Here is a 17443-nt window from a genome sequence, read left to right on the forward strand (position 1 = left end):
ACGTTTAGAGTTTGAACTTCCCATTTCCCCCCAAACATTTCAACGTTAAAACCTGCCACTACAACAGCTCATAATGCTGAGCAAGGCAACCCGGCCTGTAACATCGATTTATAAACTGCAATTGGACAAGAAGCTATTAGTTATCCTTATTAAGGGTCCGTATGCGAAACCCACATTGTTTGTTGCATGAGAGTCTCATTAACACACTCGTTAATCCTAAGACCCACCGTTATTGAGAAATCTCCTACCGAGTTGCTTGTCTGATGCAGCACTTTCCCTCTGTTTTTTTTTTATGCATTCCCTGCTTCCTTGTGCTTTCAGTACAGACTTGGCGGATCTGTTGGCACCCAGAGTTCAGGAAGATTCTAATTTCAAAATTAAACACAGTGTACAGAGCCAGAGGAGATGACTGAAGCAAGGCTGTGTTTGTACAGGTAGGGGAATTCATAAAGGAACACCCCCCCTCCCCCCACTAAATATTCACACACAGACGAAGATTAATAGACGCTATTAGGACCTAGTTAGCATTATGTAAATTTCCGTCTGCTAACTGGGATTAACTAGCTTTCATTCATTATTTACAGGATTGTAAATCCCTCAGTGATGCCTGTATTCTCAAAGTGTACATTATCTAAAGAGTGAAAACATCCAATATATTGATAAATGTAGTAAACGGAAGGTAATACATCATAAACTTGTAATAAATGAGTGTAGCTCATATCAGTGGATACTCTTTTCACGTTTTGTCACAAAACATGGACGCAGACTGTCACAGAAACGTATCAGACGAGCAATAGCTGCCAAAATGTGGTTGTAATTAGTACTGTAGCAAATGTACTGAGAAGCATCTCTGTCTATAAGCTTCTCTGAGCTTATTTTATCCTATGGGGACAAAGACTCAATCTTCCAGGGTTAATCATCACTTAAGAAGAAAGTATCCTCGCTTCGAACCGGGCGAGAAAGAACTCCCCGTGCATCTCAGGGTCATTTTCTCCTCCGTAACCGCACTGTGCAGCCGCTAGAGTTGCTTTAGGTGCGAATGTTCGGTTTGTAATTAACACACGAGCCCCAGTCCCGCCTCAGTCGAGAGGGAGAAGAATGTAACTAATTAGCTGGTTCAGTCCTTATCTCTACACCCGCTCTCCATCTCCGCTGTCTCACTTTCAGCTCCCCTTCTTCTTTTCATTGGAAAAGAACAACAATCATGTCTGCACAGGCTAATTAAGCTACTTCTATTATTGTTGGGTTTTTTTTCTAATTTGCACCTTCATATTTTCCCAAAAAAAAAAGTGGCTGGCAAAGAGAAGCATGTGATTACAAGATCAGCTTGCGGTCAGGGGTTGAGACTGACGTGTTTGTGTGGGTAAGTGCTGAACTTAAAGGTCCCCTCGCTTCGCTTCGCAAGGTGATGCTCATCAAGCCCATAATTTTTCTTTCTTTAGCTGCAGAGTGTCACAGTTATCAAGTGACTGAAAGAAGTGTGGCGTTTAAAGTTTTCTTGGACCTTTTCTCGTTACATAAAAGAACACTAGCTTGTATTTTTCCCCTACAATTCATCGTGATGCTACACTGACCTGTAATAGGGAGAACAGAGCCGCTGTTGTTGCTACTCCAGGCTCAGCACTGCAGAAACTGCACTATGAAGCACTTGGAAGAGGGTAGGAAACCACCCAGTTCCCCTCCTCCTTCCACTCTTGATTTCAGGACAGAGCTGTTAAAAGCAACTGCAACTATAGGGGGAGCCCTGGAGTTGTGCAATTAACAAAAGCAAACCCTATGGCAAAAATGCAGTAAAAGCCACTGGTAGCTGCTTTAAAACATTAAGGACTCAATGTACTGAGACTGTGGAGGCATCGTCAGGTACAATGCAGATGGATGTTCTTGTGTAAATTGCATGAAACTCTTTCCCGTGGATTGCATAAATGAGAAAACAGGAGCTGTGCTTCTCTCTCATGTAGATGCATTTGTGAGAAATTCACAGACCATATGGAAGCAGAGCCTACACTGTGCCTGCTGTAGTGCCCTATGCTTTAGTGAGCGTTTATACTGTGCATTGGAGTGTCTGCATTGCTCTGCATTTACTCCACCAAAACACTAGGGCTTAATCTCAAATATCCTCCTCCGCCAAACGTAGTACAAAACTAGTGGTGTAGAAGTACTCATTTTACAATCAGTGAAGTGCACTATTTAGGGAGTAGGGACACTAGGGCTGAATCTCAAATATCTTCCTCCGCCCTACGTAGTACAAAATGTGGTGTAGAAATAGTAGATTTTATAATCTGGGAACGGAGCAAGGGATTACAGCACTATTTGGAACAGAGCATATTTCACATGTGGCTCCAGGAAAGAAACAAATACAATGCAGACACCCACCCCGCAACAGGATTCCTGCTCGTCATAGCAAGTTTTTTCAGAGGTGTCCATATTTTTCCCACAAGTTCCACAATTTTATTCATTTTATGATGTCCAAAACCAATGGAGAATTGGTAGACAAGAGGAGTTCATATTTCTGGACTTCCTTTATTATATCTTCTCAACTTCACCCATGATAGTCCAGCTGAGGTCCAATCACAGCTGTTGTGGTCTGCGTCATTGCAAAGTGTAGTTACATTTCTGGGGAGGTGTGCATCAGACTACGACGTAGGGTACAGTGTAGGTCGTGGGACTTAGGCACCACTTACGGTGTAGGTTCAATGCAGGAGCATAAATCGGCCTTGAGGCAAGCATTTGCTAGAAGTGTATAAAGCCCTCCAGCAATGACAAGCAGAACAATGACGTTTCATTATTTGTAATGGTGGACTACGGTCCACTCCAATGAGCACTTAAATCATCACTAAGTAGTATTTTGCTCTTAAAACTACACCTTCAAAATGACTGTGATACTTCACTAACATATAATAAGGAGAACAGAGCCTGTGTCGTTGCTACTCCAGGCTCAACACTGCAGAATCTGCACTATGTGACTTTTGGAGGGGGGTAGGACAACAAAGTAACTGTAGCAAACGAGGGGTGGGGGACATAATCTCTGTTAATAACCTTTATTTTCATTTTTTTTTTTAATCGACAGCAGCTTCCAGAAACTTCCAGAGATGAGATTTGAAAATGTATTCAATCAGCTGTGTCCAAACTTTAATCCATACCCTATATGTGTAATTCTGAAGGAACGGGAGGTGAACCACTTACCACTGGCCACTGCCTTGAGCTTCTTGAGCAGTTTGATGTGTGTGTCCAGCGTCATAGCGGAGGGAGGGAGGTAGCTGTTGCAGGAGCAGTTGTCCAGCAGAGTGTAGTAGTAGAGCAGCCGCTGCAGGTCAGTGCCTGCGATGCTTGGGAACACATACTTGATCATGTGGGTGTAGAAAGCCTCGGGATTGGTCTTCAGTGTGTGGAACAGGCCCAGAGCCTCGATCCGAGACTCTATCTCCTTGGTGGAGAGGCTGAAAGAGAAAGAGAAACAAGGTGTTGATGGATCCAAGAACAACGTCTGCTCAGCTACTGATCGAAACTGCTCCATACCCCATTGTTCATCAACAAATGTCTGCACTGGTTGATGTACAACTGAACTAATGTTGGCGTACACCGGCCTGTAATAGTGCCAATGGAGGCTCTGCCAATACTACTCCAGAAACTGCACTATGTAACTCCAGCTGTCTTCTCTGAGCAGCTAAACTCTACGCTAATAAGTGTCCAGAGCATGTACAGAGCCTATTTTCAGGACACAAAGAGCTGATTCAGGAATGGTAAATTAAAGCAGGAATCAAACAGAGGGTATTAGATCTCTTGGAAAAGGGCTGGGTCTGCAGTACGTCTCTGTGCCTTCCCCAACCTGATTCAGTTTAGCTTGTAGTTAGGCAGCATTTAGCCTCTCATCATTAATCTCCCGTCCTCGCTGCGGATTCCGAGGGTGTCATGTTTTTTTTTTTTCTTTCTCTTTTTTCTGCCGATCGATTTCCATACCTTATTTTGCGCTGCGACTTTCATAAGCAGCTATTCTGACTGCCTCTGCACCTTTTTACTCCTCTTTTTTCTCTAATTGAATGCCTTTTCCAGGAAGATAAACAGCTTTCCTCCCCTGCCGCCCCTGATCCTGATACGGGGAGATGTTTTATAGAATCAAGTTATCAATAAATTACAATGTGAACCTTTAGAGGCTGCCAAGTCCACTTCCTCAGCAAACATACTGAAGAATGGGTGTGTGTTCTCACGTCTGTGTACGAGCGTGAGGGCGAGTGTGGGGGACGGAGAGAAAAGATCTGGCCCATGATCTCTGGATCTCTGCAGGGCACGGAGCTGTAAAAATAATATTAAAAATAATATAAGGAGCAGTATTCTTCTTAAAAAGACATGAGCGGTGTGTGTGTGTGTGTTTTGTGAGTGTTAATCATGTAAAACAAGGTCACAAGATGTATGGACGCTCGGGGAATGTTTGGACAGTAGGAGAGGGAGAGGAAAAAGGGGGTGAGGGAGGGGCAAAACTCCCTCCATTGTCAGGAGAGTCGATCCTCAGTGGGGGGACACTAACCTCTGTGGGCTTCTGTTCATGTTTAATGGATGTGACTTCACTAGCTGTAGGCACACTGCCCTCAGGCGAGAGAGAGAGAGAGAGAGTAGGTAGGGAATAAAAGACGAAAGGGGTGTAGAGTTAAAAACCAAGCAAAGAGAATGTGAGAAAGCCAGAGAGGAGGAGTGGGGGGGGGGGGTCTGGGGGGAGTGAGGTAGGGAAAGAGCATAAGAGTTTCTGACTGCAGTATGTTCTTATTAATACAGAAGAAACACTATCACAAGGATCGATAGCACACCAAAGCACTAAACACAGCATCCATTTAGCCCCCCAACCCCACTCTAGCTCCACTCACTACATGTGTGTGTACACGTGTTTCTGCCATGTTGAGACTGAAGCAGAACAACACTGGGTTCTTATGTGGATTTGGCTTCGTCTGCACTGTTCACACATAGAAATACTTTATTATATATCAGCTCTCAGAAATCCATAAGGGTGCCAGCAAAACCAGCAGAGCCAGGTTTTATTCAAAACAATCTCCAACAGCCACATTTTATCTCAGCGAAATGTGGCAAAACGTGTTGGATTCTTGAATCTGCATGGAGTGATTTCTCTTCGACTTCAAAGGCTACACAGGCATATTCATCCATTCATTCATTCATTATCCAGTTCAGGGTCACAGTGAGGAAAACGGAGCACCTGGAGGAAACCCACACAGACACAGGGAGATTAGCTCTAGGGTCTTAATGAAATGTCTGTGACATGCTTTGGTCAAAATATTACAAGGATCAAACACCACAGCTGTGTTCTCCCCCAGTCTAACCGCACATGTTCAGAACAGCCGTTTTCAGCTCCTGTCCCTTTAAATGAAAACAAGTCACCTCTTAGATCAGCGCAAGAGCCCAGGAGTGAGGCACAGAAGCTCTGGATTTTAGCCATTTATGCTTGGTTCTCTTTCTTCTCAGCACTCGTGTATGTCTTTGTGCTCTCCCGTGTAATGTGGGTCCACTTCTGGACTGGAGTGAGGTAGACTTTGAGGCGGAGCTATTCTTAACCGTCTACACTCGACATCAGAAGCAGAATCAGAATAGCTTTATTTATTCCATAAGCATGTACAGTGTTTATTCACTGACGTCATTCGTTCACATCCCAAAGCCATTGGGAATGGTACAGCAACATTTTGTTGTTTACAAACAGTCAAGTTCTGCTGGAAATTCTGGAAATATTTGGTTGGTGGACAATTCTCGTCCAGCAGTGACACTGAGAGCTTTAAAAACTCCAGCAGCCACTGCTGTGTCTGATCCACTCATATCAGTGCAACACACACCAACAGTGAAGTTCAGGGTGAAAGTATGCAGAGCCTAGATGGAGTACAGGCTGTAATTGTAGAACTAGAAAGTGCAGTGGAGAGTATATCACTAATGTCAGCGTTAAATAAATGGCCTTTCATTCTCTTCATACAGTTATCAGTAAACACCACAACTAGCTGTAATTATGACTATCGTGTAAATAAACAGAGAGATAAGACTTCCTCATCAGTCAGAACAAGGCTATTTGCTGACAAATGAAGCAAACATGGAGAATAATTGCCAAAGTTTGTGAAGAGTCCTTGGGTGGAATTGGAGGCTGACAAAGTGTGGAGATTCATTTAAAGGAGATTTTAAAAAGTGTTTTCTTATTTCACACAGCAGGCTGAGAGAAAAAAAAAAGGAGACAAAGTCTCGTACATACTAATGAGAAATGGGGGGATTCTCAGAGGGAAAGAAAAGAGCGGCGGGGAGGGAGAGAATGAGAGCGACAGAGAGAGAGAGAGAAGAAAAAAAATATCACATGGAGCAAATCAGTTTCACACAAGAGATGATGGTAAAATATGAGAGAGTGAGAGAGAAAGAAAGAAAGAAAGAAAGAGAGAAAGAAAGAAAGAGAGAAAGAAAGAAAGAAAAAGAGAGAGAAAGAAAAAATATCACATGGAGCAAATCAGTTGATGATGGTAAAATATGAGAGAGAGAGAGAAAAAAGAAAGAAAGAAAGAAAGAAAGAAAGAGAGAGAGAGAGAAAGAAAAAATATCACATGGAGCAAATCAGTTGATGATGGTAAAATATGAGAGAGAGAGAAAAAAAGAAAGAGAGAGAGAGAGAGAGAGAGAGAGAGAAAGAAAGAAAGAAAATCAAAAATTGTGACCAAAAAAGCTGTGTGTTCACCCAGTGCTCACAGAAGTGCTTTGTTTAAACACTGGAGGAAAAGCCTTAAAGACAAGTGTCATTAATTTAACAGATGGACACAACTTCCCTCTACATCTCCACATCATCAACAGCCTGAGGAACCAGAGAGCCTGCTCTGATACGCAAAAAAAAATAATAAAAAAAAAACACTCCCAGCTTAGGCTCTTCAGGCTGAAGGGCTTAAATGAGTTATTCTGCTTATCTGACAAAAACACACTCAAAATACAATCAGGCCACTGAGCCTGGGAATACCTTCACTAAAAACATGATCAAAATACTATTAACTCCACCCCTGCAGAGAGAGAGAGAGAGAGAGGTAAAAATTGAAAGGATATTTATAGACTAATGTAGAGTATGTAGAGTATATGGAGAGTAAGGCAAGAAAAAAAAAACATCAGTGAAGGGAACAAAAAGAGAAAAGAAAATACATGAAAGTTAGTAGGGAATAAGTAAAAATTGGAAGAGAAATATAGAAAAAGACAATGGTTAAAGGAGAGGCAAAAGGAGAAAAAGAAAAAAAGAAAGAGAATGACTGAGAATCACTGAGAATGACTGTTCTGAAAAAGTGTTGTCATGCAGTGCGTCAATGTGTGGATGTGTGTGTTTGCCTGGTCTAGATATTCATCCTGTTGTGAGGATTAAAACTGCTTACAGACTAACATTGTGGGGACGTTAGCAAGATTACCTTTTAATGCGAAAATGTGTTAAAAATAAGGTTAGGGTTAAGGTAGTAGTCATTGTCAACAGAATGAATGGAAGTATATGTTATATGGCCTTAAACCCTGGAAACTACACTCAGTGTGTGTGTGTGTGTGTGTGTGTGTGTGTAATCATTATAATATTGATCATGTTGGGCCACTTGAGACTGGATGGGGTGAGTGTGTGGCAGGAGGAGGGCAGTGATTGGCTATAAATCTATCAGGTTTATTGATCAGGGTGGGTGTATATATACGTACAGCTGCAGGGCCCTGAGCTCAGTCTCTTAGCACCTACCTCCAACACCGCAGCTCCAAGCCAATAAAATCATTACTGCCTCCAGACACATGAGCAACTTTCAAATGAAGCTTCAACATCACACTCATTTTCCACAAGGAGTCTGCTGCTATCTCACTGCCTACAGCTGAATGTGTAAACAGCAATCATTTTGAGGTATATCACTCAAAATGAAATATTATGTAAACTGCAAATATGTTCTATATTTAATTTTAATATATTGTACATATGTGTATATATAAAACAATGGACTCAAAATAAAAACTCAACACAAAAAGATGAAGATCCTTATGGATGCTTTAAAAAAAGGCTAACATGCATCTCACAAACTGGATAAACATTTTCCAGGAGTTGTAAGTGTAACAAAGTTTTGTGCCCATCATCAAGAGACCTAGAGTCCAAAACAAATAACAGGCTTCCCTCTGCACTCTCCTCCCCCCCCAAGCATCACTGAGCATGATGCTAGTCAAAGGGAGTTAGATTTCTCGTCCAATAGTTTGGTCTACTACTCTGTCCAAAGTCTGCACTGTATCCTGAGAAAGCATGTGCTTGACTACAGTTCAATGTCATATATCAAGTGCATTGCCAATAGAAACCCTCCGAGCATGAGGAAGAAACCTTGAGAGAAACCAAAACATGTCTGGAATGTGTGTACACAACATCTCCGACCGCAACCTGGATTGTAAACAAATACTTGGCGGGAAAACAGGAGTACATTTTGCGGAAGCTTTGACCTATGCATACGGCCATAAAACACATTTTGGAGAGAGTGGGATTCGGCAAAATCCTGTGGTAAAACAGAATTGAATGTAATCGCACAAACCATCCTTCCACGTACCAGTGCACAGGTTCCAAACTCATTTCTATAACAGCTCACTAAGACACTAAGTTTTTTACTGCCGCTTGCGTTTGTTGGTGACTCATTATAGACATCACCAAACGACACTTTTTACCTCGCATCGACGTCACCAAACGACACATTTTGCCTCACCTCGACGTCACCAAACGACACATTTTGCCTCACCTCGACATCACCAAACGACACAATTTGCCTCACCTCGACATCACCAAACGACACGTTTTACCTCACCTCGACGTCACCAAACGACACATTTTGCCTCACCTCGACGTCACCAAACGACACAATTTGCCTCACCTCGACATCACCAAACGACACGTTTTACCTCACCTCGACGTCACCAAACGACACATTTTGCCTCACCTCGACGTCACCAAACGACACAATTTGCCTCACCTCGACATCACCAAACGACACGTTTTACCTCACCTCGACGTCACCAAACGACACATTTTGCCTCACCTCGACGTCACCAAACGACACATTTTGCCTCACCTCGACGTCACCAAATGACACATTTTGCCTCACCTCGACGTCACCAAACGACACATTTTACCTCACCTCGACGTCACCAAACGACACAGTACCTCACCTCGACGTCACCAAACGACACAGTACCTCACCTCAAAGTCACCAAACGACACATTTTACCTCACCTCGACGTCACCAAACGACACAGTACCTCACCTCGACGTCACCAAACGACACATTTTACCTCACCTCGACGTCACCAAACGACACATTTTACCTCACCTCGACGTCACCAAACGACACGTTTTACCTCACCTCGACGTCACCAAACGACACGTTTTACCTCACCTCGACGTCACCAAACGACACGTTTTACCTCACCTCGACGTCACCAAACGACACATTTTTCCTCACCTCGACGTCACCAAACGACACAATTTACCTCACCTCGACGTCACCAAACAACACATTTTTCCTCACCTCGACGTCACCAAACGACACATTTTACCTCACCTCGACGTCACCAAACGACACGTTTTACCTCACCTCAACGTCACCAAACGACACGTTTTACCTCTCTTCGACATCACCAAACGACACATTTTACCTCACCTCGACGTCACCAAACGACACATTTTACCTCACCTCGACGTCACCAAACGACACATTTTACCTCACCTCGACGTCACCAAACGACACATTTTACCTCGCCTTGACGTCACCAAAAGACACATTTTACCTCACCTCGACGTCACCAAACGACACATTTTACCTCACCTCGACGTCACCAAACGACACATTTTACCTCGCCTTGACGTCACCAAAAGACACATTTTACCTCACCTCGACGTCACCAAACGACACAGTAACTCACCTCGACGTCACCAAAAGACACATTTTACCTCGCCTTGATGTCACCAAAAGACACATTTTACCTCACCTCGAAATCACCAAACGACACATTTTACCTCACCTTGACGTCACCAAACGACACATTTTACCTCACCTTGACGTCACCAAACGACACATTTTACCTCACTGACATCACTAAACTACACAGTACCTCACCTCGACGTCACCAAACGACACATTTCACCTCACCAAACAACACATTTTACCTCACCTCGACGTCACCAAACAACACATTTTACCTCACCTCGAAGTCACCAAACGACACATTTTACCTCGCCTTGACGTCACCAAACGACACATTTTACCTCGCCTCGATATCACCAAACGACACATTTTACCTCGCCTCGACGTCACCAAACGACACATTTTACCTCGCCTCGACGTCACCAAACGACACAGTACCTCACCTCGCCTCGACGTCACCAAACGACACAGTACCTCACCTCGCCTCGACGTCACCAAACGACACAGTACCTCACCTCGCCTGGACGTCACCTAACGACACATTTTACGTCACCTAACGACACGTTTTACCTCGCCTCGACGTCACGCTCTGATAATATACACTATAACACGCCTTCATCATCTTCATCACCACAGCCTAAATTTGTAATGTATTCATAAGAGTTTGCTTTAATGCAGAAGTGTCCAAACTTAACTGACGAGGGCCAGTGTGAACGCAGGTTTCAGTCTCGATCTTTAAACAACTGATTACTAGCTGGAAGAAAACCTGCAGCCACAAATGCAGTTGGAAATTTACCCAAGTAACAGCCTCTGGTGTCAGTGCTGAGTTTCTCTCTCACTTTGCTCATACTTCTCCAGTTTTAGTGCTCTCACTGCTGCCCAAGTATAAAAATAACACTTGTTCTTCACCGTTTTCATTGTGACTATACTGAAATAATGATGCGCTGGTGACATCACGGGCAAAAATCACCAGTCACTGACTATTTAAAGACTAACAAACAAAGTCAAAAGACAAAAACTAACAAAGTCAAACAAATAAATACAGTGGAATTTGAGTTTATTGATAGTCAGAAAACATGTTATTTCTTACTAATTCAAGGAATAAGGTTTAAAAGACCGTTGGTTCCCCCCCCACCCCAACGGTGTTTGGAAACTCTAATAGGCGTCTTGCCTGTGACGTAGATGGTGGACAACAACTCTAGAAGTTGCACTTAATTTAATGCAAAATGACAAAAAAGTGTGTTGTTTTTGGCTGCAATCATTCAATGTACAGTGGGACATCTGTGCACAAATGGCCCAAAGATCCCAAAATATCCAGAAAATGGACTAAATAGCTCATTTCACTGGCGCTTTTCCAACAATATGGGCATGTAAGGACACCAACGAAAGGTGTTCAAAAGCCTCTGTAACATGGAGGTAAACAGGGTAAGGACACTCACTTCGCCTGTTTTAGTTGGTGTTAGTTAACGTTAGCTTGACTTGCTAAACTCGGGGGCTCAGGTTATACTCGGCTATGTAGCTGCATTACGGAGGTTTATAGTGTCGGATGAATTCGAGTTCGACTTCGATCACATTTACAAGAATAACGGTACCTCTAAATTTGAGTTTAGCTTATTGCTAGGCTATTGTCATGAATAATGTTGGTTATTTAGCTAGATACTGTCATAACAGTCAGTCATAACTGTGTTTTACCGCGGCGTTGTTCAGCTGTTGTCCACCAGTGACGTCACGGTTGCGTTCAAGAATTTCCGTAGCGAGCTCGGGTTTTTCCGTCAATTTAATAAAAGTGTTTTAAAGCAAATTAAGCTGCTATTTTCATTTTAATTCATACTTATATATGTCAGTAACTAAAATAATGTGAAATATTCATGGAGGTCATGGAGGAAGTGTTGCTGAGTCTTTAAGTATTTATGAGGTGATCTGAATGAACTGTTTATGGAAAAGTGTGGGTGGTAAAGAGGTGGATCATGAGACTCTTTCACCTATGAACCCAATATTGTGATTTATGAAAAGAAACAAGGTTTTCTTAATCTCAGTATTTTTTGGGTGCACGCCATTTGTAGTTTTTTGTATACACACACTTTCACACTAAACTCCACGCTGACGATTATAAAGGATGCCCCTGGTCAACACAGGAGTAAAACAAACAAAAAAAGGATAATGTAGAGACACAGCGCAGTGCCAATGAAGAATTCTAGAGTTATTTTGAGTGTAAGGAAGTCTATAACGTCATGACATAGGTGTGTAATAATAAAATATATTGAGAGGCAGGTGAACAATGACCAGTTCTAGTTTCTAGCAGCTCTAGCCAGGTCTCATTAGTCACTTGGTGGGCGTGAAGGTGTGTGCACTTTGCCTTCCTCGCTTGGCAGCATTATGTGATGCAAATCAGACATCAACAAAACAAGGTGTTTCACCAGAGATGGAATAAAACAGATCGGTGTGAAATCAGCGGCGATTCCTGGAGTGTCGCTGCAGCACGAATGACTCAGTGCTGCTGTGGCTGCATAAAGCAAGCGTGTGCGCGGATTTGGCGCGGATCAGTATGGCAAGCGGCAGAGATGCTGCACACCCACTCTCGCCACCTCTCTCTCTCTCTCTGCCATACAGTGAAGAATTGATTAGCTCTCTGTAAATTGGCATTGTGTGTTCTGCATGATAAGGAACAATGTGTTCAACTTCTGTCTTTAGGCCTCTGTGTGAGAGTGTGTGTTTGACTGAGAGACTTTCTCACCCACTGTCTGTGAAGAGGAACTCCAGGTGTGTCATGTGAACCTCCCAGAGAGGAATATTGTAGCGCTGAGCCAGAGAGCGAGAGATCCCATACACACTCTCATCCAATGTTCTAAAAACAGACACACACACATTTAATACAAACACATTTACTTTCACAATCATAGTTATGATCATATTTGAGGAACAGAACCTAAGAGAGATCATATAAATATTCAGTGCTAAGTGGTCCATATGTGGCATGTTGCAACATTTCTTGTTTTTCTGCAAATGTTGGTCTCATTATTTTCTTTTAATAGCTATGGGCTACATCCTTACACACTCGCATACGCTTTAAAAACACAAAGAAAAATAAATAAATATATAAAAATACACACTCTGCCAAGCCGAGGATGGTCTCTTTCTTGTATTGGTTGTCGTTGCTGAATCGCTGAACGTCCACCCCCCGTCCAAGTCCCCTCAGCACCTGGGCCTGAGTGAAATCCGTCAGCCGTTCTGTGTACAGTTGCAGCTGACCAATCAGAGCCTCCACCTCCTCGTCTGCCCAATCGTGACCCTTGTGGTCAGCCACGTGTTTGGTCACTAGACAAATCAGCTCTCTGGGGTCAGCCTGAGGTTACAGAGAAAGAGGGGGAGGAGAGACAGGGGCAAGTTAGGCAACTGTTTGAGTATCTGCTTTGAATATTTTCCTCTCCTCACCTTCTAAAGTAGCAATCATTCATTTTTCTCCCATGATGCCAGTGCATGGTATGGAACAGCCATTACTCTGACATAAAGTGGCCAGGGTGTATTCTGCACTAGACCTATATTCAATATATGAATATATATTGAATATTCAATATAGTGCAATATATGACCTATAATAGGTAGAACAGAGCATCAAAGCTAATCTGGGCTTAGCACTGCAGAAACTGCACTATGTAACTAATAGAGGAGGGTAGGAAACTACCACTCACCATCTCCCTTCCTTTGACTTCCCAAATCGTACATATTGTTGCTTTAAACTGTAGACTCAGCACAAGGTTTCTGTGTTCTTCAAGAGGGGATGCAGCTGTTTATGCCGGCAAAACAGTTTTCAACCTGTCACTCACTTCAAATGTATCACTCCTCCACTTAGACACAAATTAATATGGGGACTGTGCTTGTCACAAGGACTTGACTGGATAAATTAGCCCGCCAAGGAGCATGATGAAGGACCATGGCCTACATGATTAGGCTCTAATCTAAATGAAACTCATTAGGACAGCAGCATGGCCAAAAGTTTGTGGATAACTGCTCATCCAGACAGACAATGGCCCCTGCTTCCATGCAACAAGAGTCTCTACTCCTCTGGGAGCCCTTAGACTAGGTGCTGGAAAATTTCTGTGAGCATTCGATTGTATTCAGCAACAGAGATAAGGTACTTTATGGGATGTGGATCATAAACGCCAACCCAACACAATCCTAGAAACTGGGAGGAGCTCCAAAGGTGTCTCATTACATTGCAACTGAAGTTGAAGTTTACTTATTGTAAGTAGTGTCCACAGTTTCCGACAGAGCACAGTAGCTGATGCATGATTATTCTGACAGGTCGATTCTGCAATGAGTTGGTCTGAGAGTTGAAAAAGCAACAGAAGCACAAAGGGGAGGATAAAGGAGAGGCAAATGAGGCAGAGGGCAAGAGAAGAGGATGAGGGTGGAGGAGAGAGGGAAAAAAAAATAAAAAATTAAAAAGGAGAGCAAAGAAAGGGAGGACGAAAGGAGCCGGGTGCAGAGACAGTGACGAGTGGACGGCCTGTATCTGAGCACTGTCTCTCACACGTCTCCTTTCATGATGAAACATCTTCATCTTAGTCGTCTTGCTCTCACCGACCTCTGGCTGTCATGCTGTATAGTTAAAGAAAGACTGCAGCTCAACCAGTGGCATATTCTTCAGGTTCTCTCCCTCTCTCTGCTCTGTATACGCCCTGTTCAAGGGGTTATTCTAGGTGGCCAGACATTTTCTGGCTTTAAATATGTATTTCTTCTCTCAAACATTCTGGGGTATTGCTGCAGACAAGCAGGAAAAATATGCAGCCACATTCTCAATGCTAATTAGCAATAATGATGGCAAAAAGGCCTTTGCTGAAGGTTAATGAAGAAGGCTTGGTGCATATTTTCTAAAATTTTCATATGCAGTAGTATGCACTCCAAGTACTTGAATATGACGTGCCTCAGTAAGTAGAGTTTTGGAACCTTTTAATATGCATTAAAACAAAGACGAGAGGTGTCAGTACAAAGAAGAGCTGTTTGAACAATGCAGAGGGTTGCCAAGCACTTAGAAAGTGGTCAGAGATTGTACACTTCCACATAGGGGCCTTCAGGACTGGGTCAACAACCCTGGGAGTGACTGTCGCCATTTTGTCAGATAATATTAGATCATGGTAGAACGATTAGCAGATAAACTTAAGCAAGTTTCTTGTGGGTCACTTTCCAACAAACGTATGGTTGAACCACTGTGTCCCCTGTGTGACAGGAATTCCTCAAGTATGATCAACTCAGTGTGTGAAAGGATTGAACCCTGAGGCATACCAGCAAGAAGAAAATGTCTTTTTTTTGTGAAGGGCACTACAGTCTGTGTTCATCAGTATGACCACCACAATATCATTACACACAAATCTATACTAGAAAGTGATAAGTATTAAAGCTGCTGCCCTACAAGTCTATAAGCTTGAGAACGGTGTGGTGGCTGTCCACTTTGAAGGCCTGGGGGATTGCATGGTGCTCAATGAGGCAATCATGGAGTGTGAGCACAGAGATAAGCCTATGGACATTACGGTTTCAGCTGCCGTAAGAGCGCTCTTCTCCTGATTCATGGTTGGCCCCAAGCTTTATCCATGCTCCAGGAGAGCTTGGCTCGCTTTGGAAGCACATTATAGACAATTGTCGAAGTTAAAGAGAGTCTTCAAGCACTTTGATCATAGTAGTGTCAACACACCTTGAACCCACACGTCTTTGAAATGTCGGTGGAGCCTACAACAAACCAAAGGGCATAACGCGTACATTTAGGATATGCTACAAAATAAGTGTTTGCAGATCTGTGGACATGACATGTATAAGTTATAAAAAAACAAACAAAAAAAACAATGACCATACACAGTATATTCATGCTAATGCAGAGAGCACCAATTCACCTCCAAAACAACACCATGTTATGAGCCTTAAATAAGACCTCTCTCTGGAGGCCCACAATGTGCAACCTATTTAATAAAACATGATCTTCCAGTCCTTTGCTTATTACCAACAGACCCTGCACACATTTGGCAAACATCCTTGGGGCAAACAACTGATCAAAGGGCAAACGTCTGAATTGAAATGCTTAATATTTGAAGAAAACACTTAAGTTCAGGGGCATTAAAGTGGCCATAATATGGAAAGGAGACCAAAACAAAATGGTTCCCTGCAAGTGTACATTCATTTAGGTATATGGAGCCTACTAATTCACAAACTGTGCAACAAGACCAAAGAATATTGTGGTTTGCACAAGGAACAAAATGAGGAGTTCTGATGCTGTGTTGCTCCTTAAGTGTGTAGCTCATTATCATTTAAATAATTAGAATCACTTTATTGGCCACTGTGCTTGCATCCAGAGGTATTTGTTCTCCACATTTAACCCAATCTGTGTAGTGAAACACATTTACACCCACAGTAGTGAACACTAGGGGGCAGTGAGCACACATGCCCAGAGCGGTGAGCAGCCTTAGCCACGGCGCCCCGGGGAAACAGTTGGGGGTTAGATGCCTTGCTCAAGGGCACTTCAGTCATGACCTGCTGGCTCTGGGGATCGAATCGGCAATCGTCTAGTTACAAGCCCAGTTCTCTAACCACCAGGCACATGCGCTGAAACCGTCAGACCACAGAACTGCCTAATCTCTGGGAAAGGGTCCTCTTTATGGTCATCCAATGTATCCCTCCATCCATGTATCTTTAGATCAGCCGCATACAGTCTATGTAAGGACCCCATGCACACAAGGCCTGCTGCAATGTCATGGGTCTTAACAAGTAAATCAGTGGCATAGCAGCATTCATCTAGAGACTCATTTAGTGCAACTAACAGATAACACAGTCAGTCACAGGGGCATGCTGAGCCAGAAAGGTCTATGTGCGGAAGGAAAGTTAAGGACCCTCAAGGGCTTGCCAGCAATTAGTGCTTGACCAGGAGGCTGGGGAGAGAATGCATTTTACTACAAGTAAGTCAAAGTGCAAGGCAAATACTAACAAACTTCAGCACTCCGTTTCAGCAGAGGGTTTTAAAAAAATGAGGAATCAATACTGGGTAGAGATGATTCCCTCAGCCTTTCTGGATCCTTTGCGAGTTAGTGGCATTGGGAAATGTTAACGCCTGATAGAAGCAGAATGAATAAGTTGTCCACACTAGGTAAACCACCATCTTTCCTTTAAGATTGGCAGAGGTTTCTTACCATTTTCTGTGGGATGTAAATATTTTTTTTTCTCCTCTTCTTGGTACAAATACGTTCATAAAATGTAAAAAGTGTGTCTGAACTCTGATCAGAGCTTGTGAGGGTATAAACTGAGGCATTGTAAGTGAGGGGCTGTAAGAGTTTGGGACTTTTGCAGGACTGGACAGATCTTAAGGCAATTTGGCATTGGATTCCAAAGCTCCCAATCAGTCACTTTGAGAAGGAGGAGGAAGTTTCTGAGAAGTTTTTGTAAATGCGTATATAAAGGACAGGAAGAAAACGTGTGTTCACCCTGTGTCCGCATGGGTTTCCTCCGGGTGCTCCGGTGTCCTCCCACGGTCCAAAACA

General features: G+C 43.1%; 1 protein-coding gene across 1 annotated transcript in view; it reads right to left on the minus strand.

Annotated features, from left to right (window-relative positions):
• Positions 1-17443, minus strand: part of nbas (NBAS subunit of NRZ tethering complex) — a 262175-nt gene that overhangs the window by 101650 nt on the left and 143082 nt on the right. The window contains exons 41-43 of the mRNA XM_066676307.1: positions 13034-13266; positions 12658-12768; positions 3184-3437 (exon numbers count right to left, since the gene is read on the minus strand). Of these exons, the coding sequence (XP_066532404.1) occupies positions 3184-3437; positions 12658-12768; positions 13034-13266 (598 nt within the window). The remainder of the gene's footprint in view (positions 1-3183; positions 3438-12657; positions 12769-13033; positions 13267-17443) is intronic.

This window comes from Hoplias malabaricus, chromosome 7, assembly GCF_029633855.1.
Source record: "Hoplias malabaricus isolate fHopMal1 chromosome 7, fHopMal1.hap1, whole genome shotgun sequence".
Lineage (NCBI taxonomy): Eukaryota > Metazoa > Chordata > Actinopteri > Characiformes > Erythrinidae > Hoplias > Hoplias malabaricus.